Here is a 25,370-nt window from a genome sequence, read left to right as displayed (position 1 = left end):
CCTTACGCATTTTTAAAGTATTACTCTCCAAATACGCACCTTAACAAATAAATAAATAAATAAATAAATAAAAATATAAGCAAGGGAGGCCAGGGAGGAAATGCCACGGTGAATCACTACTAAGTTTCGTGTAGAATAACTAACACGAAACGTTTCCGGTAAAATATGAAGTGGCCTTACCCGTTTTATATCGTGGCCTCACCCGTTTTGTACTTAAAGAATATGACTACGGTATCTTGGATATAGTCAATTTATATACAAGAAATGTTAAGTTCCTTAGAGGGTGTAATATGAACTTCATGCATACAGGAAGCTTGTAAGTTGACGAAAAAAAGGAAAAAAAAAAAAAGCCTGTGATTAATATATACACGGAAGCTGTTGGTGGCCGAGGACACAAAGCTGAAAGAAAAAAAAAGTGTGATGTGGTGGGGCGGTAAAGTGGTGGCGGGAGTGTGGAGGTGTGAGTGTACGCCTGTCACTACGCCACTACTGGCACCACTATACGCTACACTTGGCTCTGCGAATTATGCCTTCACTATTGAGACGGCAGTAAAACCCTCGAATGAGTAGGAAGCCCATTGATTACCATGCTAACAATATCGTATAGTGTTTCAGTGAGGTCCACGCCCCCACCATAGCTTTCCCGGGTGTGTAGGAATTAATGGTATCATATTACGTAAATGAATAAGTACCGGTATGGCATTATTCTTTCGTTTGGTGAGGCAAGGGACAGGTGGACGGAAAGGTGTCGGGACAGCAGGAGCGGGCCGCTACCAGGTATTGGGTCCCGCCGCAATACGTGACTGTCTCAAACACAGTTATGGCGGACTCTCTACCATTTCGTGTGATCGGCTAAATATTCTTGTAAAACAAATTTCTCCACTCCAGCACCCCTGTGGTGAACATCAGTGATCACACCCCGGGAATCGGTTCTTGCACCGTGAGTACAGACTACAGGCACCGCTGGTACCTTAACTGTATGGGAGAAAGTACAGTTGTTTTTTAACATAGTGTTTTTCGTAGAATATAACATGTTAAGGCTACAGCGCGAGGACTTGCTCCTGCCTCAGCCGATGTGGATCAGGAACTGATGCCTTGAACCAATCAGCGCACCAGAATGCTTACCAATCAGCGCAAAGAAACGGAAGGTCTCCGACCAATCCCAGGTGCCGTTATTGTAACCAATGGGAAGACAGCATTCCAGAAGCTGGGACCAATAGCGCGGCTCGGTGGGATGATGACGTCAGTCCACATATAAATAGTGGGACTTAGGCCGTTTTAGCTTTTGGTCTTCATTGTCAGTTGAATCGTGGTGGAGAGTAGACGTGTTCGTCCCGACATTCAGGTATGACACGTTGCATATTAGTGCAAATAAGGTTTTATTACCGTGCCGGGGTGCTGCTGTGCACCTAACATTCACGCTGAGGAAGCCTCAAGCACGTCGAAAAGTGATCCGTGGTAGTGCAACTTTGTGAAAGTCTGACAATTAGCGTGAGGCGGCCATCTTTTGTTTACCCGAAGCCATGATGGCGGCCCGCGTCTTCTCAGCTCCTGACGGCCATTACCAGTATGTTGGCGGGTGATTTTCAGTGGCACGTGTGGCAGGCGAGGTATGAGGCAGAGGTGCCCCGTGGTGTGTGTTGGTTGCTTGTGGATGTAACAGCGTGGTACCATAGTTGGATTTCCGGTACTTTTGAAATTTTTTTTCCCTCCAAACAGGATTTGAGGTCACCTGCTTCCGTAACGTATTCCCGCGCCGTGTTGCGACATCTTGGATAGTCTCTAGATTCTGTGACGTATTAGTGTAGACAGCGCCAGGCTAACCGTTCTTGTAAAGTTGCACACTAGAGAGGCGAGCACCACTGAAATAGGTATTATTTCGGTGCCCTGTGTTCCCCGCGTTTCAGGACGTCGTGCTGGCCAAGAAAGGTGAGGCTAGATGTGGTGTGCTGTTTAATTTGTGTTTGGGATATTCTTGCGTCCCCTGATACAGGTAAACTGCATTTTTTTTTTTTTTTTGGAGAGTGTACGAGCCATCAAGGCGTGTGTACGTGACTTGTGGGAGGGAATACCCCCTCCCCCCAGCTTGAAGGGAGAGAAAACGGTTTCAACGGTTCTGTGCAAGTTACGTTATCAGACCTACTTAAGCATTCTTGTTTGCCCAACGTGTAAAACACGTGTTAGTTGAGAAATAGTTCATCTTAGAGCAAATATCGTCTATTAACGTTTCCTGATTGTGAAAGGATAACGGTTGCAATTGGCATTTAAATATTACCATTATTACTGAAAGTTACCCCAGAACCACACGGACCCCATCCCTTCCTCCCGAAGCACTCCCTAACCCTAGCCTCGTATACCTAATGACAGCCTCACTGGACAAGCTCCCAGGCCCCGACATTTTCATTTAGTAATCTCGATTGTTGTCTCGCTGTGGGTTGTTTGGTTTATTTGATTGGAGATTCCGTAATTTCACCACTAGATAATGCATGCCACATTACCTTCACAGGATGTGAAGGTAATGCAGTAGAGAATAGGTATAGGTGTAGGTCAAGGCGTTATGACCTTGGTGTGATGGGAGAGGAAGGCCAGGAGTTTCACTAGTACTTTGGTGCCTGTGTGGTTCCAGGGTAGCAATGAACGTGTCCTGTGTATTTCAGGAAAAGTGTTTCATCACATAAGGTGGTAGACAGTCGAGGTGTGGAGAAATAAGCACTTGAAGCCATTGGTTTTATAGATAATTAATTTTGTTTTATGAAGATGTTTCACTAGCTTTTTGTCATGCTTGTTAATGATGCTACTATTTGTTATGGTGTCTTATGACAAACCTATTTGATTGTCAGTGCAGCTGATGTATTACAGCAGTCTTTGGACTAGTTTGCTTGTCAAGGTATTGCTATTCAAAAACTTCTCTTTTCTGTATTACACACACACACACACACACACACACACACACACACACACACACACACACACACACACACACACACACACACACACACATCCCCACTGACTAATTGCATCCCAACAGCTGAAGTGTGTGAACCATGGCTCGTACGAAGCAGACTGCCCGTAAATCTACTGGAGGTAAAGCTCCCAGGAAGCAGCTGGCCACCAAGGCTGCCCGTAAGAGTGCCCCATCCACTGGTGGTGTGAAGAAGCCTCATCGTTACCGTCCTGGTACTGTGGCTCTGCGAGAAATTCGTCGTTACCAGAAGTCCACTGAGCTGCTGATCCGCAAGTTGCCCTTCCAGCGTTTGGTGCGTGAGATTGCGCAAGACTTCAAGACTGATCTGCGTTTCCAGAGTGCCGCCATTGGTGCCCTGCAGGTGAGGCATTGTGGGCTGCTCTTGTCTGGATAGCAAGTGGTGGGGTTTGATAGAGGTGCTACAATTGAAAGGCAGAGAATAAGTACATGAGTTAAATTACCAGAGTTTGAAGGTGTGTGGAGGCTGGTGTTACTTGTTGGAGAGGGCAGACTTGTTTCAAAAGTTATTTTGTCATTGGAAGTGTTTGAGTGCGTTATGTAAAGAGTAAATAAATCACATGCCAAGTGAGGAACACATGGGGATGGAGAAATGAAGTTAAGCCTTAAGTATTGATGATGTGCAAGATGTACATGATATTTAGAGCTATAGTGATTTGATTCATACATGCTGGGCAATGTGTTTCAGATGTGAAACCTTAACTTCTCACCATAGTAAAAAAAAGTGCTTTTGCTGGAGTTTTGAATATTTAGTGAAGGTAGAACATACCATTATTAAACTTTATTAGTTTTGATCTTTAACATCAATGGATTTCATTTAGTTTTAAAGATTTATTTTATTTTTATTAAGATTTTCAGAATGCAAATTATAAGTATGAAAACATACTAAGGATATAATTTCAAGTGTGGTAAAGGATGAGTGTTTTACAGATTTATGTGTGTAAAGGTAAGGGGGAAAAAAAGATGTGTACAATATTTAATTTGATTTCTTTGATAGGGCTGGTATCTTCCTGAAGTGAGGGTGGCTGCCTTCTATCTTACCATGTCTTCTGTATTTTCTGTTTGATACAAGAGTAGAGCTGGGCCTGGGATATGCCCACTCGTTATTTGTTTATTTTTTTTAATTGTTCAGTTGGTGATAAGAATTTACATGAAGGATCAGTTTGTTTCTGTGGATGAGTAACAGTCATCATGCTTTATTTTATTATGGATAATTACTTTTGTGGGATGTATTTTGAGGTTTGTTGAAGGCTCTGAAGAAATTACAGCACTACTAATTAATCTGGGTTGGTAGTAACTGGGATGTGATGTGACAGGTACTGTATAAATTTCTAGAGTGGCTCTGGGGTGTTAAGTTGTATATTCCAGCTAACCAATGAACTCTGGTTGTAGCTGATATATTCATGGTATGAATGGTTTGCCATGGCCATGGTTGTCTCATGTATCTGGCTAGCCTTTTATTGAGCCATCACCTGGTGCCCTTTGAAACCCTACCCCTTAGGGGAAGCACTAATAAGTTAACAGATTTAGCAATAAATATTTTGCAATAATATGCTGTGTCAGCTGCCCAGATGGGAATGGAAAGAGTATTGTTTGCCATTGCATCGGGAAATGTAGGTTTCTCAACTACAACCACAGGAAGAAAACTACATGAGCAGGGCATGTCATGTGCCAAACACAATACATAGACAGTCAGGACTACACAGCCTTTGCTGAAAGCATGCAAAGTCCATTACTGTGGTCCATACATAGTATTGAGTGTTTCACTTGGGTGTGGCTTTAACGAAATGTGGACATTTGCTTTGTCCTTAATTTTTGCTTTGTACCCTTCATTGGGATTTAAATGTGCCATTGCCTGGCCACTTTAGATTTTGGTCATGGCAGTTTTGCATACAATTGCAGCCATGAACTATCAAAAATGGTACTCTTCCCACTCCATATATGTTGTAATGGAATAGGCTCAGTATCTGTGGAAGTTGTTTTTATTAATTTATGTTTGTGCACATGCAGTTTGGTCATTGTCATTATATGTTTTGCTTCCTCGTGTTAGGGGTTAAGATTTGTTTTGCCTTAGTCTTGGTGAATGTCTTGCTGTATGCATAACCATACATGTATGCTTCTCACAAGGGTATTGGCTTGGAGTTGAGTTAGACTTTATTATATTGTGCTCTGCCTTATGGTGGTCGTTTTTGCACATATGTAGGCACGTCACTTGATATTTCAAGATACTTCCATCTCTTGGTGGGCCAGGATGAACAATGATGTACAATTTGACACTAAAATAATGTTAAGGCAGGAGTTGATGGTGTGTCTTTCTTGTTGCAGGAAGCGTCAGAAGCTTATCTTGTGGGTCTGTTTGAAGATACTAACCTGTGCGCTATCCACGCAAAGCGCGTAACCATCATGCCCAAGGATATTCAGCTGGCACGACGAATCCGTGGAGAGCGCGCTTAAGGTGTTCCCTCATCCTGTTGTGCTCATTCAAGACATAACCTCCTAAGCTACATACTGCCATGGACAAAGTGAATGTTTTTAAGTTTACGTTTAGGTACGCTGATCCTCCTCCCTTTTGAATTGACTTTTGAAGTGCTGGTGAGTGCAGTGAGTAACTGGCACTAGTTTTGTACTCTTTTTAAACTAGAGCAGCTTTTAAGGACTGCTCCGTAGTGGAAAATTGTGATGCAAGAGAATCTAATTTATTTTGTGTGTACAGCAGTGTTTGGAGCTGTGTATTCTGCCTCTGGTATGTTTCTTTTACTTACAATAGTCTGGCAGTGATTTTGCTGAAATAAATTAAAAAGATTTAGAATACACAGTTCTTGTGTAGGTTATGTGATCACAAATAATATTCCAAAGTACAAGAAATCATTATTTTCCTCTCTTTCTCTGGTCTGGGAACAATGTCGTGTATTTGTATTGTCAGTGTGGAGGTCATTCGTGTTCATGATCTTATTTAGTTGTAGTGGGAAAGTCGTTTTTATTACATTTAGTTATAAGTCTTAATGCCTGTCTCTTTACATCAGGTGGCCTGGGTTTCTTAAAATAAAATTATTACCTATGCCACTCTTTTGGATTTCTCTTGTTATTGGTTCTGCACTGTAGATTTACACCGAAAATAAACTTCTGACATGTAATTGACGTTTGGTTCCTAAGTATCTGGTGGTTGTGTTAGTAGTAGTGGGTTATGCTAAATTAGAAAAAAAAGATTCTGAGAAAACTTTATTGACATGTTATAATTATGTACAATAAAGAGATTCTTGTGTCCCAGGCACCATACATATGTAGATACATATAGGCAAGGGACTTGAAATCAACATTTACATAGAAACTAGCATTGTTTTATAAAACTTTCCCAAGAACTTTTTAAATATTTTCCATACCTATTTCATCAGGTCCTGTGACCTAGTCCAATTACATTTCATTTTACATCATCCTTGTCTCAGCCTAGATCTAGTGTAGTGTGTGTTCTACCTATATATTCTAGTCTTTTTACATGAAAAATTCAGCATCCCATTCCACATGTAACATGTTCTGCCTAGTGTAGATGGCTTGTTACCTGCAATTATAATAATGAAAATTGTAACGGGACTTTGGCAGTGGCCTTTTTAACCTATCTTTGAAGTTGCATGAAGATTATTTTCTTGTTGGTTTCAACATTAATCTCAAATCTTAGTTGGTGTTTGAGAGTTGTGGGACATTGCTCTGTTGGATGACACTGACTGCAGCAGCGCTTGGTGCCTCTTCCTCTCTTGTTTCTCTTTATTTAATTTATCAAATTGTTCAGCATAGTATTCTTGCTTGTACTGCTCAAGCTCAGTATAATCAACCTGTCAGTTGGGTACAAATATTAGTGGCAACTTAAATATACAGCTGAAATGTCAATCTATTGGTATGTTTTTACAGGAATTTAACTAAGGGAGGCTCCCATTTATTTATCTATTTTTTTCCCAAGCAGATAATTCTTGAATGTATGGTTTTCTCATTCCATGACATGATTTTAACTAAATAATGACCAGCAGCTATGGGATGAAATAGTTTTAAGATGATGCTGTAAAGGTTATCTTTTGACTAAACTTAGATACAGTTCAGAATGGAAAGTACTTGTTTTGAACCTTTAAATAACAAGGGTTACATGTTGCAGATGAAGGAACCTGTGTTGGTTTGAAATTTAAGGATTAAGAAAATGTGGAAGAAAATTAGACATAGATGATTCAGGATGAATTTCCATTGGTTGCAAGGTAGTGATAGGTACTGACTGCAGTGTTGAGCTAGATGATGGAATATGAAACAACAAAAGGGGCTAAGTCTCAGGAATGAGCAGGGAACTTTATAATGATATGGGTGTTGAGAGAAAATACTAGATTTGACGTCAGAAATGTGAGGTTAACAGGAAATATATGGCAAGAGCTATAAAATTACAGGATTAAACTGATGTGGCAGGGATAAAACTATTACAGGTTCATGAGGAAGGTAGACAAATTGTGAAGAGATTAGAAGTACCACATGCAAGTATGGACAGAAGGGTTTGCTGTAAAGGATGGTCTAGAATGGAGCTATACCATTGCTGAGGATGAAGTGAGAGTACATAGAAAGCAGAGGGCAAGGGGGTATGATGAGTCTGCAAATGACACCACTGCTGCAGAACCTGATGGGAATGACAAAGTTGTAAAATGAGTTGCTATAAAGGAGAAAGAGGTGCTAGATATCTTGCAGTCAGGCTTGTATGTTCTATTTTTTTTTTATCCCAAAGTAAGCCATTGTTGCATGAATGTTTTATAACCTTGGATGTTTTGTAGAGTATGAGTGGCCAAAACTTCAGCATGCTATTTCAAATTCCTTTTCATGCACTCTTGTGAACTTTCAGCAATGTGTATTACTGTCAGTTTTATTGGCATGTACAACAAACTTGAGACTGATACTAGCTTTTCCAAGCTTTTACTATTGGCATGCTTCTAAAAGACTTCTATGAACTTTATAGATCATATATATAGATCATAGATTATACTTTATAGATCAATGAACTGCCTTGTCCTAGTATGTATTTAATAGTATTTAATATAAGGCAACATGCTGAAGCTGTTAATTACAAATCTGATTAATTTCATGTGATGGGGGAAATTTGGTAAGTTAGTAATTTTCAAGTGTGATTTCTGATGAGCAGGTTTTGTTGCGTAAAATACTGACAGATTATCCTTGCTTAAGGGAACAGAATGCACAAAGAGAAAGTGTATGGAGTGTGAATGAAGTTGGATGGAATTATACCTTTCAAAAGGAATAAAAAATATTTAAGATATATCTAAGATTATAGATCAAAGCAAACTGGAAATAAAAATGCCAGAGTATTCATATTATCCTAGCATGAGATACAAGATTAGAACAATACTAGCAACCCTTGACTATCATAATAACCTCACCTGCAAACCAAGGGATTTGTCCACCTCCATCATTTGCTCAGCTTTCTCTGGGTCAATGCCTGGCAGACGCTTCCAGATGGGTTGGTTCAAATATTCATCGATGTCACTGGGTTCTCGCAGCCACATGAAGTATAACAAGAAGACACCAAGGGACAAGGTCACCACCAGGGATTCCATCTGGGTGAGTCCTCTGATATCGCGTTTAGAGTGCCACTCTGCTATGTGGCGCACACCTAGTACTCCATCACTTTTGTGTATTCTTAGTATTGTGAGTGAGGATACCCTGTTTAGGGTGATAGGGAGCTTGTGCCAAGTAGAGAAGCCAGGACCCAGGGCCCTGTAACAGACGACATCCATCAACACCACTCAAAAAAAAAAATAAATAAATAAATAAAATACTGAAACCATATTGATTTTGGGAAGAGCATATATATATATATATATATATATATATATATATATATATATATATATATATATATATATATATATATATATTACAGTGATCAAAAAAGTTCTGAGACCATTTCTGTTGCAAACATGCAAAGCCAGAAATGCACTTGTAGCAGGAACAAGGACTCTTTTAAGTCAGTGTAGTGACTAAAGAAAACTAGCTATCTTAGAATATGATGATACATCTAGTGCCAACATCTATGGCTATCTATTTTATACTGCTGCATCAGATGTTCAATCCTCAATGAAGCTGCCTCTCACAGCTTACTTTATCCAGCCTTCAAGTTTAATCTCTTGGCTTATGAGTTTCTACAAGTACAAGAGATCAAGTCAGATGGTGTCCTGCTGCCATCATCAAGGCCTGTGTTGCACTAAATTTTGTGATGCACATTCACATATTCAGTTGCAATTTCATAGAGAATCTCAAAGTTAAGTGGAGAGTAGACATTAAATTCTGTCCCATACCCAGGAATTTGGCAACAGAGACCCTTGAAGCGATAAGTAGGCCAACACCAATGAAAGAATCAACTGGAAGCCTAAACATAACAGGAGTATGATGAGAAGCCAGGATGAGCTTCCATAAGAACTAAAAAAATTGGCATAAATTAATCTTATCTGTTTATCAGATTTAGTTCTCTAAGACTTCTTTTTTATTCTTAAGATAAAGTTCCAAACAATTACCATTCAGATATGGAGATCTATTGTAAATTGCAAACAGTGCTTGACACATTATAAATATGGCTTTAAGAGATTGTTACAAGCATGACAGAAATGACAGGAGTAGTGCATCATTGAATAAGAGGACTAATTTGAAGGGGATGGTGATGAAAATTTATGAAGATGCAGTTGTATATTTGCTTTTCACAGACATAGTCTAAGATGTGGTGCCTTTCAAAATTATACCCTAAACTTGTACACTGCAGACCATTCTATTAAGCTTGAGAAGTCAGCACCCAAGTGATTCAGTATCCAGATTCAGTCCAATGCAAACATAGAAGTATGGAAGGAACTGTGCAAGAAACAGCACTACATGGTAGATGTAGTTAGATATTTTAGATTAATGAGTGTTAGAACAGCCAGTATGCATATAGTGTAGGCACTACATCATGTGATAAAATAATAGTGCCAACATTGACATGTGAGTGAAGCAATATGTGATGAAATAAGACTTAGGCAGCAGAGACTAAGTTACTTTAGAAGTGTTGATTAGGACAGATAATTAAAGTAATGAAAGTGTACATGAAAGATTTATTATGTCCATTTAAAAATGAAATGTGGAACATCTGAGGAGATGGAATGCAACACCCTAGGATGGAGATGATGGAAAAGTGATATGAGAAGGGCATATAAAATGTACACTGATGCTGTGCAGCATGATTGAATCCTGTAGAATGTGGAAGATAAAAGAACTGGATACATGAGAGAAATGAAAGGCTGATGAGGATGAAGTGTGTAGGAGGGGAGAGTATGGACAAGAATTTAGTAAGAAAATAAGGGAAACTGCAAGAGACTAAGTTTTACATAAAGCAGTCCTTGTTTAAAACATTCCTACCTGTATTAACCTATCATCCCAAACCATAAATTCATCTCTTTTTAAAACTCCCTATTGACTTTGTATAAAGAAACTGATTACTTAATCTATTCCAGTCATTAACCATTTTATTTGAGAATCAATTTTCTTCATATCTTTTATTTATTTATCTATTTTTTTTAAATCTTATGTATCAAGTTTGAACCAATTATTTCTAGCCCAGTCCTGATTACTAACCCAACAAATTTTGCTTATATCATCCTTGTTATCATCCTTGTCATATCTTTTAAACCACTTGAATACCTCTTTCAGATTCTCTCATAATCTAAGCTTCAATAATAAATGTAAATTAAAAAAAATGTAAGCAATACTTTGTATCTCTTGTATCAAAAGTTTTAATCTTTCTCCATTACACTAACAGACTGATATCCCTCCTATAATATGGAGATGAGAACTGCACAACATGATCTAAACAAAGTCTTACCAGTGCCAAAATATACCTTTAACATTATTTCATGACTTCTACTTTTAACACATGAGATTAATTCTAATGTATTATTAGTTACATTTCTGGCTTTTACCTATATATTGTTCTCTCTGACAGAGATCTGAACTAAGTATGACTTCTATGTATCTTTTTACCCTCTGATTTTACCAGAGCCTCATTCTTTATGTGTATTTCTTCTACCAAGGCTAAATACATACCACAGTGCATTGTATTTGCTGGTGTTAAATGTATTTGCCATCTATCTGTTCATTCATTACATTCAATCAAGAACAAATGGAGACTTATTTTGACCATATATACATGAGAGAAATGAAAGGCTGATGATTATGAAGGATATATATATATATATATATATATATATATATATATATATATATATATATATATATATATATATATATATATATATATATATATATATATATATATATATATATATATATATATATATATATATTCTTTATGATGTGCAGGAACAGTTGCAACACTTACTACTTGTAAGGATGATGCAAGAAAACTTAAATGATAGTAGCTGATTCTTGCTATATATATTAACAATATACAGTTTTCAATATACATATTTATGAAATTTACAAAGCTGCATAACAAACACCTCCATCCAATCCTAACAAATGGTACTATGACTCATTACAGATGTGACACATAACCACACAGAAACTGTGGGTCATACAGGGCTGTGTAATGATGAATGAAAATGTACACATAATGGCAGTGACTTTACTATATCCATCTAATCTGTTTTAGATTCTCTGAGCTCCTTGAGGCGAGCTTTAACAGGTTCAGTGTCCTTTCCAGCCTGGATGTATTCTTCCAGAGTAAGTTCCAGCTGCTTCTTCTCCAGTCCTTCAATCCGGTCATAAAGGCTCATGTTCAGAGAAGTGTCCACATCATTCTCCTCACGCAACACACAGAAGTACAGAAGAAATGTTGACAGGCTGATGGCTACCACGTACGGCTGATACCACGGCATCTTGTCCTCTGTGACCATGCCGCCATATGTGTCCCTCGCCTTCCAGGTTGCTGCTCGACTGGTGGAAAACTTAAGCGGTTGGTCCAGATCTATTTCTTCTTCAGAGGCTTTGGTGCTCTTGTACCTGTAACTCGTATGGACCAGCTGGCGGCAGAGTCTGGTATGTGTAAATGGATCTTGTTAGGGCACAGCGCTCATTATAGATGGTCATGTCTTATGTTAATTAAGAGCTGGAGGCAGTTCTCACCTCACAACATTTAAACATGGGTATATAAATAGTAATCCATCATACAGAAATATTACATGTGAAGGTCAATGTCATTTTGAATTACGGTTATTGTTTTGTGATATGTGAAAATAATCTATATCTGATACATACCAAAAATTTCCCCAGGGGGATGGTCACAACAAAAACAGGTCTCCATTTATCCCTCCCCTTGCATATTCTAAATCTCTCATTCTCTTCTCACTCACCTACTCCATCTACTCCATTTTACTGAAGTTGTACCCATTTGAGCTACTGCATCTACCATATCCATATATATTCTCTTAGTCATCTTTCCTTCTGCCATTCTTCCTACATTATCAAATCACCTTATGATAATGCATCTGATTCTCTTGACAATTTCACAAACAAATAATAATTGTTACACATATTCATACATTTTTGAAAAAAAAAGGTAAATATAATATATTTATTGTTTTCAATTAACTATGTTGTTTTTACCATTAATGTTCATATCTCAGTTATTTGTTAAATGGGATGCAATGAGGTTTACTGAATGCCAATTTCTTTCTGGAAAAGGAATGCAATATAAGGAACATATTTTATGAATAACAATAATAATAATAATAATAATAATAATAATAATAATAATAATAATAATATAATAAATCAGACCTAAGTTATATGCAATTAGTATATTCATGCAATATCATTACTACTGCAGTATCCCTTTCACCCCACCATAAGCTCACATTTGTCACTGTCCAATTTTGACAAGAGACATTACTAATTGGGACATAATTTTCAAGTTCTGCTCAAGAATGAGGTAACCATGCCATAGCTGCAAAAAATAAAGTATAGGTAAGGAAGAATATCTTGACATGTCACCTCGGATGGAAAAACTTGCCTGTTAGCTGGATTTTTACACCCAAGTAAAGCCAACCAACATTTGTCAATACAGTCCATAAAATGTCTCTTTTTTAGTGGGACCAAAGAAAGGGTTTCCTGCATGTGTCCCCAATGTCTGTGAGGGTCATTGCCATCACTAATCTCAGAGCAACTATCAAATGACCTTTCGATTTAGATCTATAATTTCTAATATATCAAGCATACATACTTTTCTTAAAAAAAAAATAAAATAAATAAATAAAAAATAACAATAATAATAACAATAATAAATAAAATAAATTAACAAAACAATTCCCCTTGTGAGTACAAAATTAGGTTCACGGGTTGGCTCTGAATATCTGCTTTTGGAGCTACTGAATCAAATCCTACATACTAATGAATAGTAAACATCTCTATATAAATACTTTACAATTTGTTGTGATCAGACACTGAAATGCTACAATGATCATAATTTGCATCTATGGAGTATTTACCATACAGTAAAAGGCACTAGTGGAGACATGGGGTCCCCGGCCGGCTGGGCCGCTTCCAACAGGTCTGAGTTGCCAGTTGTGTATTTTCCTTGCAGTGTTACCAGGTCAGATGAGGATAGGTTAGGTTAGGGGCAACTCAGACCTAACAAACGTGGCCCACCCAGCCGGGGATCCTACGTCTCCACTAGTGCCCAGTAAAATACAGGTAATGAGTCATTGTAGTTGTTGGGAGCTAGGATTTTAATGGGCATTTTCAATTAAGTGGGTACACATATTATATAAGGTTGCCATAACACTTGTACAGACTCATGTTGTGGGCAAACTATCCACCATACTGCTATGGATTTAACTCTCATGAGCGTCTTCTCTTCTTCACTCTCAACAGTCATATCTTGAGAGAGAGAGAGAGAGAGAGAGAGAGAGAGAGAGAGAGAGAGAGAGAGAGAGAGAGAGAGAGAGAGAGAGAGAGAGAGAGAGAGAGAGAGAGAATTAAGTAACCTCAAAGTACACCTAGTAAGCAGTCGACTAGTGACAAATACACCACACACACCTACACACACACACACAAAAAAAAAAAAAAAAAAAAGGACAAGCTCTTCAGGTTACATAAGGCGGCGTAAACCCACCACCCACCTAACATTCCCTGTACACAGTCACTCATGTACTGCCTGGACGCACTCTCTTACCTGTGACAAGGCTTGAGGGTGACGCGAGGGGCGTGGAGGGACATCATCCTCACCACGGGCACAAAAGAGACCATGGTTGCGTCACTTCTTAGTCTTGAATAACGTTTGTTTACACTGAGGTTGGCCAGGGAAAGTTAATGTAAAGTTATGTCACCATTTTGGTCACCATCTACCTTTCTATTGATTAAAGAAAAATGGGAAGAAAGGCGAAAGAGAATAAGGTTTTATCATCAAGCTCTTATTGTCCCATCAGGACAATTTTCAGAGGCCTTTATTCTTAAAGGTCTGTAGTTCTCTCAGCCTTACCATTTTCATAGAGGGCTTTATTCTTACTTTTTATGCAAAATGGCTATTAAATATCACTGGAAAAAAAACACACTTGAAAACCTCAATAACTTTCACTAGAGCTTGTCTAAAGTTGATTAAGACGCCGAAACGTTTTCTTTCTTTCTTTTTTCTTTCTTTCTTTCTTTCTTTCTTTCTTTCGAGAGAGAGAGAGAGAGAGAGAGGGGGGGGGGAGTTACTGACTAAAATAAAAATAAGTTGCATAACTTTTTTTTCTTAAACAACTGATTAAATAATTCAAATAAAAGAAAGAGACAAATAACATACTACTTTACCATTTGTGCATTTTTTTTTATTCCCGTGGCTGAGTAACATGACATCTTTTTACACATGACACTACGGGAGCAAACTGTCATGAGCTCAAGAATTCGTCTTTTACGTGGATTTCTTACCTTAAACCGCAAGAAGAAGAAAGAAGTCTTATATGGATTGTCAAGTTATACTGAACTGATTGAGTTGAGAAGGGCTGTCAAGCCGTGTCAGCAGGACCTGCGATAAGCAGGAAGAGTTTCGCCGCCACGCGAAGTGAGGGAAGAGGAAGCGCCTTGACAGAGGAAGAACTGTGGGTAAAAAATATATATATTAGTATGACTCCCTTATATACCCTGAGCCTCATATACCTTCCCTGCTCTTCCCTTATCCTTACTTACCATTTCTTGCTCATCTTGACCTTCCCAACTTCTCCCTGACACTCCCTTACCTTTCTAATACCACCCACTGCTTTCTCTGAACTCCCTTAGTCTTCTTGAGCCACCGTAAATAAACCTTAAGCCCCTGGGACACATTCAAGATCCTCGTCACGACTGCGCCAAGAATACCATTTTTGGTGCTGTCGTCACATTTGGTAACGATTATTAATCAGTCACAACAGTGACATGACAGCGTCACGACAGACCAATGACCGTAACAACATCACGACATCGCTATGACTACAAGATTTGCGGAATTTCAAAAATTTTGCCGTCACGACAAAGTGACGGTGGGCTAGACAGAGTCACAACGGTGTCATGACTGTCACGATAGCACCACAATTATGCCACCCTGGGTGACCGCGAGAAATATAAAAAGAGATGAGACGACCACCAGAGCCCTCAGTTGTGCTAATACCTGCTTGGGTCACATTCTGCACCATTCCTACATCTATGCAATGGATCTCGGTGGTGTGTTGCAGACGGACAACAACGTGTGGATGTTGGTGTGAGCTGAAGCTGCAGACCATCTATACCCAGACACTGCTAGTTAAATACAGAGATCACCTGCAAATAAAGAAGAAGGATGAGGCGACCAAAAGGCAATGAAAGAAGAGATCTTTGTGGGTGCGTCCCTGGATAGCCAGAACACAGTATTGTCAGTGGGAGTACCTGTTGCAGGAATTGATCACTGAGGACTAGGCTGTGACTATTAGTTCCGTCATGACGCTGTTGTGACACATTTGTAGGTCTGTCTTGACGCATGTGCTGTCTCTAATGTTGTTTTGACACATTCTTTGGTCCATCGTGATGCAATATTCTGAATTTTTAAATAACTCAGAATTATTTGCTCTGTCATGACGTGCTATTAAACTTGTCATGACTTAGTCTTGACAGTCATAGCTCTGTCATGACGCTGTCATAATGTTTATTTCATCATGATTGCATCACAACAGAACTATTACTGTTATGATTGTGTCATGACAGACCTATGACCGTCATGACAACGTCACGACAGCACTATGATGGGTTGAATAGTCATCAAGCTCCATGATTTTTTAAAGCATGCACAAAAAATTCAGGACTACCCTATAATGACTTACAACCATTGAGACTCATCACAATTGATCACAAAACTGCATCATGACAGAGCTAGGAGTGCTATTCTTGGTGCTGTTGTGATGAAAATCTTGAATGTGTGACGGACCTTACCCTCCCTACTTACCCTCACCCTCCCTGATAACTTTTCATCCTCATACCCTTGACTCACAGCACACTACAGATGATGATTACTGAGGCAATAGTTAGTTATAATACAAGAGGTAGATAGTAAATATATTTTGCAATTTTTGAAGTGATCCAGTGTCTTAGCTCAAATTATTTTGGTCGTTTTTATGGGGTTTGGTAATGAATTTATTGGTTTTGTCCTTCATTTTTATCAGAACAATCTTGGTGATACAGGAAATCACATTCATAAGTTTCTCCTTCCTCCTCCCATAGTTCTTTATTTTATTTTATTTTTTCTAGATGGGTAAGTGTGGAAAATGAGATCTTTACCCACAGAAAGTAAATAAATAAAATAAAATTAGTTAATTAAATAAATGATGAATAAGATAAAATCACTAAATAAATCTCAGTTCTTGTTACATCTCAAAAATTGTTGGGGATGGAGGGGAGGCATAATGAGGTATAGTAATTAGTAGATTCAATATCTAAATTAATAAATAAAACATAATGCATAGAAATATTAATTGGTTAACTGAAACTACAAATTAATACAATTTTTTATAATATCTATTATTTCTATTGTAAATTAATTTTTATGAGGTAAATTATATTATCATTAGTGAAAACTTGCCTTTTGGTGACAAGAAAGCCAAGACCAACCAAAAGTCTACATAAGCCTTAGTGATCATCTTGGCTGAACCAGTAAAAATATCAGACTCATATTTCTATGATTCTCCTGGCAGAGGTTTGGTCTCTGGCAAAACCTCTCATGGCCAATTTATCTTACCATCACATCAAACCATTCAAACAAGGGCATCATAATGTTGCTAATTTCTTCCCTACTCTTACAGCAGGCTTCCATGGGACTAGGCAACACACGAGGGAGCAGCAATGTCCCTCTGCTGAGTCACACACCAGCAGGAAAGTGGAGAGCAGGACAAAAATGCATGCAGGGTGAGTAGTGCAAGATATCTACATCAGCAAGGATATTAAAGCAAAGGTAAATATAGATAATGCACAAAGTTTAATGAGAAACTCTATGTAAGGTACAATTTAGTTACATGCCTCTGTTTTCTTAGTTATTCATGTATTTATATTATTCATATAACCACACAAGAGCCTTCATTATAATATGCAATGAGAATAATAAGGAAGGATGGTTTGAGGAGCTACATAGGTGAGTTAAGTGTGGCCAAAATTTCTCTTCTGCCAGAAAAAGCTATTAGATGTGAGCAATATTTTAGTGAGATCAAGGGGTATGTAATCCAGATCATTTGTTACCTTGGTCATTTTATCCTCCATCAGGTTTTACATTGATCTTTCATAAAAAAAGATGTTATATGAAGGAGTGTTGTAGCTTGGCATCTTATCACCAAATGAATGTTTTCATAACTACTGGGGTTTCTACTAATTCAGAGGCATTTTCTTAATCTATGTAAGCCATATATTATGGTTGAATGTATATTCTGTATGTTTCTTGATTGCTTAGTTAATGGCATGGATGTGATCAGTTCCTGAATAATTGTTCCTCAGTCCAGCTTGCTGTTTCAGGCAAGTTGAGCTAAGTCATTTTACTATTTAATTACTTGTGTAAAAAACTTCTGCATTGCAGGAAGGTACATAGTTTTCTCTGTGTTTCTTATGCCCCATTTCATATGAATCCATGGTCACACAAAACCTGTTTCACATGAATGTAGGAATAAGTCTTAGACTTTATTTATTGGTCTGGGACTTGCTCCTACATTCATATGAAACAGGTAAGTGTGAAAATATTTTTGTGCTTGAAAAAATAATTTGTCACACCAAACCTGTTTCACATTTTTTTTTTTTTTTTTTTTTTTCATGTAGGAGGGACACTGACCAAGGGCAACAAAAATCCCCCCCCCCAAAAAAAGGGCCACTGAGATGCCAGTCCCAAAAAAGGGTCCAAAGCGGTAGTCAAAAATTGAAGGATAAGTGTCTTGAAACCTCCCTCTTGAAGGAATTCAAGTCATAGGAAGGTGGAAATACAGAAGCAGGCAGGGAGTTCCAGAGTTTACCAGAGAAATGATTGAGGATACTGGTTAACTTGCATTAGAGAGGTGGACAGAATAGAGGTGAGAGAAAGAAGAAAGTCTTGTGCAGTGAGGCCGCAGGAGGAGGGGAGGCATGCAGTTAGCAAGATCAGAAGAGCAGTTAGCATGAAAATAGCGGTAGAAGACAACTAGAGATGCAACATTGCGGCGATGAGAGAGAGAGGCTGAAGACAGTCAGTTAGAGGAGAGGAGTTGATGAGACGAAAAGCTTTTGATTCCACCCTGTCTAAAAGAGCGGTATGAGTGGAACCCCCCAGACATGTGAAGCATACTCCATACATGGACAGATAAGGCCCTTGTACAGAGTTAGCAGCTGGGGGAGTGAGAAAAACTGGCGGAGATGTCTCAGAATGCCTAACTTCACAGAAGCTGTTTTAGCTAGAGATGAGATGTGAAATTTCCAGTTCAGATTATAAGTAAAGGACAGACTGGGGATGTTCAGTGTAGAAGAGGGGGACAGTTGAGTGTCATTGAAGAAGAGGAGATAGTTGTCTGGAAGGTTGTGTCGAGTTGATAGATAGAGGAATTGAGTTTTTGAGGCATTGAACAATACCAAGTTTGCTCTGCTCCAATCAGAAATTTTAGAAAGATCAGAAGTCAGGCATTCTGTGGCTTCCCTGCATGAAATGTTTACTTCCTGAAGGGTTGGACGTCTATGAAAAGACGTGGAAAAGTGCAGGGTGGTATCATCAACGTAGGAGTGGACAAGAAGTTTGGTTTAGAAGGTCATTGATGAATAATAAAAAGAGAGTGGGTGACAGGACAGAACCCTGAGGAACACCACTGTTAATAGATTTAGGAGAACAGTGACCGTCTACTACAGCAGCAATAGAATGGTCAGAAAGGAAACTTGAAATGAAGTTACAAAGAGAAGGATAGAAGTCGTAGGAGGGTAGTTTGGAAATCAAAGCTTTGTGCCAGACTCTATCAAAAGCTTTTGATATGTCCAAGGCAACAGCAAAAGTTTCACCAAAATCTCTAAAAGAGAATGAGCAGGACTTAGTAAGGAAAGCCAGAAGATCACCAGTAGAGTGGCCTTGACGGAACCTATACTGGCGATCAGATAGAAGGTTGTGAAGTGATGGATGTTTAAGAATCTTCCTGTTGAGGATAGATTGAAAAATTTTAGATAGGCAGGAAATTAAAGCAGTAGGACGGTAGTTTGAGGGATTAGAACGTTCACCCTTTTTAGGAACAGGCTGAATGTAGGCAAACTTCCAGCAAGAAGGAAAGGTAGATGTTGACAGACAGAGCTGAAAGAGTTTGACTAGGTAAGGTGCAAGCACAGAGGCACAGTTTTGGAGAACAATAGGAGGGACCCCATCAGGTCCATAAGTCTTCCGAGGGTTTAGGCCAGCGAGGGCATGGAAAACATCATTTCGAAGAATTTTAATAGGTAGCATGGAGTAGTCAGAGGGTGGAGGAGAGGGAGGAACAAGCCCAGAATTGTTCAAGGTAGAGTTTTAGCAAAGGTTTGAGTGAAGAGTTCAGCTTTAGAAATAGATGTGATAGCAGTGGTGCCATCTGGTTGAAATAAAGGAAGGAAAGAAGAAGCAAAGTTATTGGTGATATTTTTGGCTAGATGCCAGAAGTCAAGAGGGGAGTTAGATTTTGAAAGATTTTGACACTTTCTGTTAATGAAGGAGTTTTTGGCTAGTTGGAGAACAGACTTGGCATGGTTCTGGGCAGAAATATAAAGTGCATGAGATTCTGGTGATGGAAGGCTCAAGTACCTTTTGTGGGGCCACCTCTCTATCATGTATAGCATGAGAACAAGCTGTGTTAAACCAAGGTTTGGAAGGTTTAGGTCGAGAAAAAGAGTGAGGAATGTACGCTTCCATGCCAGACACTGTCACCTCTGTTATGTGCTCAGCACACAAAGACTGGTCTCTGACATGGAAGCAGTAGTCATTCCAAGGAAAATCAGCAAAATACCTCCTAAGGTCCCCCCAACTAGCAGAGGCAAAATGCCAGAGGCACCTTTGCTTAGGAGGATCCTGAGGAGGGATTGGAGTGATAAGGCATACAGATACGAGATTGTGGTTGGAGGAGCCCAATGGAGAAAAGAGGGTGACAGCATGAGCAGAAGGATTAGAGGTCAGGAAAAGGTCAAGAATGTTGGATGTATCTCCAAGATGGTCAGGAATACAAGTACATGTAGGAATAAATCATGGACCAGGAAATAAATTCTGGGACTTAATCCTATATTCATGTGAAACAGGTAAGTGTGAAAAAATTTTTTTACATTTGAAAAATAATATGGGGTTGTTTTTCTAAATTTGTTGTACAGAGGAAGTTTACAAGCATTTCGTATAGTCATTCTCATCTCCTCTGTTGTCTTTGCTTGCTTCTTTTGATGTTTTCTTCATTGCACAATTGTGTAGATGGATGCTTCAATGTGCATTGCTTTTATGTTGGCTCTTCACTTCATCACTACCATTATGCAATTTTCTATAGAAACTCTCTGCATTGCTTATCTCATGCCTGTTATTTGTAATTTCAATTTATTTGTCTTTCATAAGATTAAAACTCTTATATGTACAAGTGATCTCTTTGTTATTTTCATCATGTTCTCTTTTTCTTCATGTTTTATTCTCAGACTTCTTTGGTTCTCACTTGTTTATATTTTGTATTATGTGGCTTTGACAGTTCAGAAACTTTTTTGTCTCTCCCTTATATTTGAGTATATGCTTAAATGTGTTTCAGTGTGACAGTATTCACAAAAAAAATTACAAGATAGGAAAATATTTAAGATAGGAACATATATATGAGGTTATTTATACAGTATTGCCATGCAATATGTATACACTGTTACATACTGAAGCACAGTGGAAGTCACAGAAGTATGGCCTGGCTTAGTGGGAGCATCTCTTTATCAGCCATGCTGTCACTTATCACATATCCATTTAGGCCACATACCTTCTACAGCCTTTCTGTTGTGGCTTTGAGCTTGAAGGCCTTTATGTGTAAGAGTGAAGACTTTGTAGGAGGAGGTTGTTAGCCAACATTGTAATGGTATGATGGTCTGCCTTCCTTCAGAAGCATCCCTAAGACTATACTGCATCTAAGAACACAAGAAAAATATAAGAAAATAAGGGAAGTTGCAAGAAGCCATCAGGCTTACACATGCCTACCTATTTCCAAGTATCATTTTCATTCATAAATTTTAATTAATCTTTTAAAGTTCCCTATTGAGTCAGCATTAAAGCTTCCAAATGACTCAGTAAATTTATGTCACAGTGAGGGATTCCACCCTCCTGTGGTGCTCCCAGCAGCCTGGCTAGGCTCAGATTAACCATAGCTGCTGTTGCTGCTGCTGCTGCTGCTACTACTACTACTACTACTACTACTACTACTACTACTACTACTACTACTACTACTACTACTACTACTACTACTACTACTACTACTACTACTACTACTACTACTACTACTACTACTACTACTACTACTACTACTACTACTACTACTACTACTACTACTACTACTACTATTCTTATGTTACTTTACCTACTGGTCATTCTGGTTTTCTTGTATTGTTACTGTATTGTATTGTCTTGTATTGTATGCTGTTGCCTCTCCTGTCCCTGCTGCTGGTGGTGTTGCTTTTTCTTAGTCTGTTCTTGTTGCTTTCTTTTTGCAACCCTTGGTGCTGCTGCTTCTGTCCCTACTGCTGCTGCATATTTTGTCCCTACTGCACCTGCTTACACTATTCATGATGCTTCTGCTGCTGCTGTTACTACTGCTTCAGCTTCCTTTGCCTGTGCTGCTCCTGTTGTTAGTACTGATGCTTAAATGCCTGTTTCTCCTGGTGTTGCCCACACTAATAATGACAGTGATGCTGCTTTTCTTTGTTATCGCTGCCTTATATAGTTAATGAGATTCTTGGCTCTCCTGTGTGGGTGAGGGAGTTGTGCTTCATACCAAGCCTCATCTGTGCCTTGTACTGTGTCTTGAGGCCAGATGCACCTAGGAGATGCATCACATATTGTTGCAGTGTCACCCTGTCAGGAGGCCCACAACATTCTGTTCTCCAAAAGCAGTACAAAATTTACTGAAAGTTAGCCTCCTTCCAAGGATGTGGATGTAATCTTTAATGGCAATAGTGTCATCTTTTAATCTCAGTCGCCCCTTTAGCTGTCTGGTGTTGTCTTTGGATCTGGATATAACTAGGATATGGATTTTCAGTAATAAATGTGATTTTACATTTTTCCACAAGAAATGTCACCAAGTTCACTGTTGGTGGCCTCAATCCTGGTGGGTGCTTTTTCTCTATAGAGTAGCTATAAGGCAAAGTGCAGTCATATGCATGTAAAAGTGCTACAGGGAGCTACTTGGTGAAGTCAGTAAAATGATGTATGTTCCACAGAATGGATGCCAGTACTAAATCTTGTAAGATGGAAAGCTTTTCCTGAGTTTGGCTGAGGTGCCTCATCCACCACAACTATGACTTCTGCCAGGTAGCAGTTTCAAGGACACCTGAAGTACAAGTCTAGAGCTTCATTCCAGGAAGGTGTGAACTGAAGAGGAGCAAGACCATATTGGACCAGCCTTTCTGGAACCTGAACTGTCATGGAACCTCCAGCTGGTTCATCTCCAAGCATTGCATCATCAGATCTTTGATAATCTCCAGGATATTGCCAGCAACTAACACTTATTTTTTACCTCTACTTAGGTTAGAGAACAATGGATCACTGACAATCAGGCCAAGTAAGAATGAATTTCCAGCTCAGGAATGAAACTGTCATTAGATGGGAACATTTAATTGTTAGTTTCATCAATCTCATTTAATGGTTCAGTTCCTGGAATGTTTACATTTCAAAATGTCACTTTTGAATCCTAAAACTTGGTATTTTAACTGCAATATGAAGATGCATTTTTTGTTTGATTTTCTGTCTATCTATATAACAGGCCAGCAGTCCCATACAGGGTGGCCCAGGCAAAACATGCACACATACACCATTCACTCTTAACCCTATGGAAATGGGTAGTTTTATGGACCACTGTAGTACACCCCAGGAGCTTAGGCATAGCACAGGTGACAACATACATCCATAGCAATGCCTGACAGCATACACTAGTTTACCTGTCTCTTCATAATGGGACTGCTCCAATCCTGAGACCATAGCAGATGTACCAATGGGCCCCACCAGGTATGCCCACATCCTTTTCCAGGGATCAATGAGACCACATAATTTTTCATGCACTCAACACTGTTGTTCTCCATTCAACTCTATCATGCACAATGCTCTTACATGTTGCAGTCATTCCTCTCTCACTCAGTGCTCCCTTCACACAGTTCATCTACTCCAGGCAAAAAAATTGTCTCTATGCTAGATATTTTTCAATGGTTTTCAGGTTTGTTTTGAGACTTGCATAGCTGTAATGCCATGCAGCAGCCATACATATTTTGAGGTAACTGTGTGGTAAAGGTTTAGTCAATGTGTTGATACAGTAGGGTACATAATTGTGCACTAGTGCTTCAGTGCTTCATGGATGTATTCATTGAAACAGCTGACTCTTTATTATCATGATTTATGATCATTATTTGCCAGCTTTTAGTGAGTGAATCTTTGTTAAAGGTACAAGTTGGTGTGCTAGAAGATGATTCTTGATATGTTACATGGGAAAAAATAACAGATATACTCATCTAAGTTTCCTTATCTTCCTTTCATCATGAAGTCTTATATTTCACTACCTCTTTGGTGATCTAATGATGTATGTATAAGTATATACCAGGTAAAGGTAAAGTAGGGAGCATATGCTATAGCTACACATGGCTTTGGTGCTCATTTCCATCTCATTGGCCTTTGAGCCTGTGGTGGATAATATCCCTCATCCAGGAACACAGAGCCAGTGCGACATCCATGTTTCCTCAATTTACCTTCTCCAGGTTTCCCCAGATACCCATTTATCAACCAGTCTGAAGGAAGGAGGAACAACTGTGTGAGCTGTGCACCAACTGGCCCAGCCCTGATTCAAACTGGGATTCACAGACTTGTATCCAGACACACTAGCCACTGCACCACAGAGCCACAGAGTATCAGGACTGGGCATTTCATGTTAAGGAATTGCTACATTATAAAAGGATAAGCTACCAGAAGGATGAAAAATATATATGGGAAAGAGCGTACTATTTGTAATGTAATCAAATGAAGCATATGGCACATATATCTGGGTTTCTATATGGTATGCAGTAATCAGAAAAGGCTTTTGACAGAGTAGTAAGAGAAGAATTGTGATATTATATGAAGTCAAGTGTGGTAGAGAAGTGTGCAAGTGTAAAGGATTTGTATAACCATAGTGTAGCAGCAGTGAGATATGTAGTGGGAATGACCAAAGGCTTCAAGATGTAGGCAGAATAAGAATATAAAAAAAAATAAGGGAAGCTGCTAGAAACCATCAGGCCTACATGTGGCAGTCCCTGTGTGAAACATGAGTGTTGGAAATATACTCCTAGAAGGTAATGATTTAATAGTGGTGGGCATTATTGTCAATTTAAGTTAAACAACCAATTAATGAATGGGTGAAACAGCAGGGATCTGGGACCGAACAGTTCTGAACTCCCAGACCAAAGCCTTTATAAGCCTGTTCTGAATGTGGCACAGTTAGTTACACTTGAGGAGTGATCAGAGTTACATCCCAGCTACCATACAGAGCACTCTTTTCATATCCACACTCAGCCTCTGCTCTAGGTGAACGTTCCACCCAAGATTCCAGCTAAGTACCTAGATATGTCTCAGGCCTGTGTAGTGATAGGTGCTTAGCTTAACTTAAGTCTTCCTCCCTATAAGGTAAATTCCTCATTACAACCTGGCCTTAGTCTATTTATGCATAGCTGCCGTATGAGTACCTAAAGT

The 25,370-nt window shown here is 38.9% G+C and overlaps 2 protein-coding genes and 1 long non-coding RNA gene across 12 annotated transcripts; 2 read left to right on the top strand and 1 right to left on the bottom strand.

The window, feature by feature from the left end:
• The first annotated feature begins 1,191 nt into the window (after positions 1 to 1,191).
• On the top strand, positions 1,192 to 6,117 carry LOC135114306 (histone H3.3A). Of its 3 annotated transcripts, XM_064030226.1 has the most exons (4): positions 1,294 to 1,610; positions 1,720 to 1,929; positions 3,029 to 3,326; positions 5,309 to 6,117. In XM_064030226.1, exons 3-4 carry the CDS (start codon positions 3,045 to 3,047, stop codon positions 5,435 to 5,437), a joined length of 411 nt encoding a protein of 136 aa, XP_063886296.1. In that variant the 5' UTR covers positions 1,294 to 1,610; positions 1,720 to 1,929; positions 3,029 to 3,044; the 3' UTR covers positions 5,438 to 6,117. The 3 variants fall into 3 exon arrangements, with proteins under 3 accessions (XP_063886288.1, XP_063886302.1, XP_063886296.1); XM_064030218.1 differs by lacking the exon at positions 1,720 to 1,929 and having other exon boundaries at positions 1,192 to 1,345; XM_064030232.1 differs by lacking the exon at positions 1,720 to 1,929 and having other exon boundaries at positions 1,293 to 1,567.
• Positions 6,118 to 6,187: 70 nt separating this feature from the next.
• Positions 6,188 to 15,838, bottom strand: LOC135114286 (uncharacterized). 7 transcript variants are annotated; one of them, XM_064030174.1, is made up of 5 exons: positions 15,627 to 15,838; positions 14,968 to 15,079; positions 14,175 to 14,288; positions 8,398 to 8,734; positions 6,188 to 6,810 (listed from the first exon to the last, which is right to left on the bottom strand). In XM_064030174.1, the coding sequence occupies exons 1-5, from the start codon at positions 15,736 to 15,738 to the stop codon at positions 6,646 to 6,648; spliced, it is 840 nt and encodes a 279-aa protein (XP_063886244.1). In that variant the 5' UTR covers positions 15,739 to 15,838; the 3' UTR covers positions 6,188 to 6,645. The 7 variants fall into 7 exon arrangements, with proteins under 7 accessions (XP_063886244.1, XP_063886268.1, XP_063886276.1 ...); XM_064030198.1 differs by lacking the exon at positions 15,627 to 15,838 and having other exon boundaries at positions 14,175 to 14,351; positions 14,968 to 15,083; XM_064030206.1 differs by lacking the exon at positions 15,627 to 15,838 and having other exon boundaries at positions 14,912 to 15,050.
• LOC135114330 (uncharacterized) lies at positions 14,940 to 24,157 on the top strand. Of its 2 annotated transcripts, none has more exons than XR_010275490.1 (3): positions 14,940 to 15,081; positions 17,287 to 17,389; positions 22,880 to 24,157. It is a non-coding gene; the product is annotated as an uncharacterized LOC135114330 (long non-coding RNA). The 2 variants fall into 2 exon arrangements; XR_010275491.1 differs by having other exon boundaries at positions 17,287 to 17,435.
• Positions 24,158 to 25,370: the final 1,213 nt, after the last annotated feature.

This window comes from Scylla paramamosain, chromosome 2 (genome assembly GCF_035594125.1).
Source record: "Scylla paramamosain isolate STU-SP2022 chromosome 2, ASM3559412v1, whole genome shotgun sequence".
Taxonomy (NCBI): Eukaryota; Metazoa; Arthropoda; class Malacostraca; order Decapoda; family Portunidae; genus Scylla; species Scylla paramamosain.
Note: the sequence above shows the minus strand (reverse complement) of the source record. Positions and strands in the feature narration are given on the sequence as shown.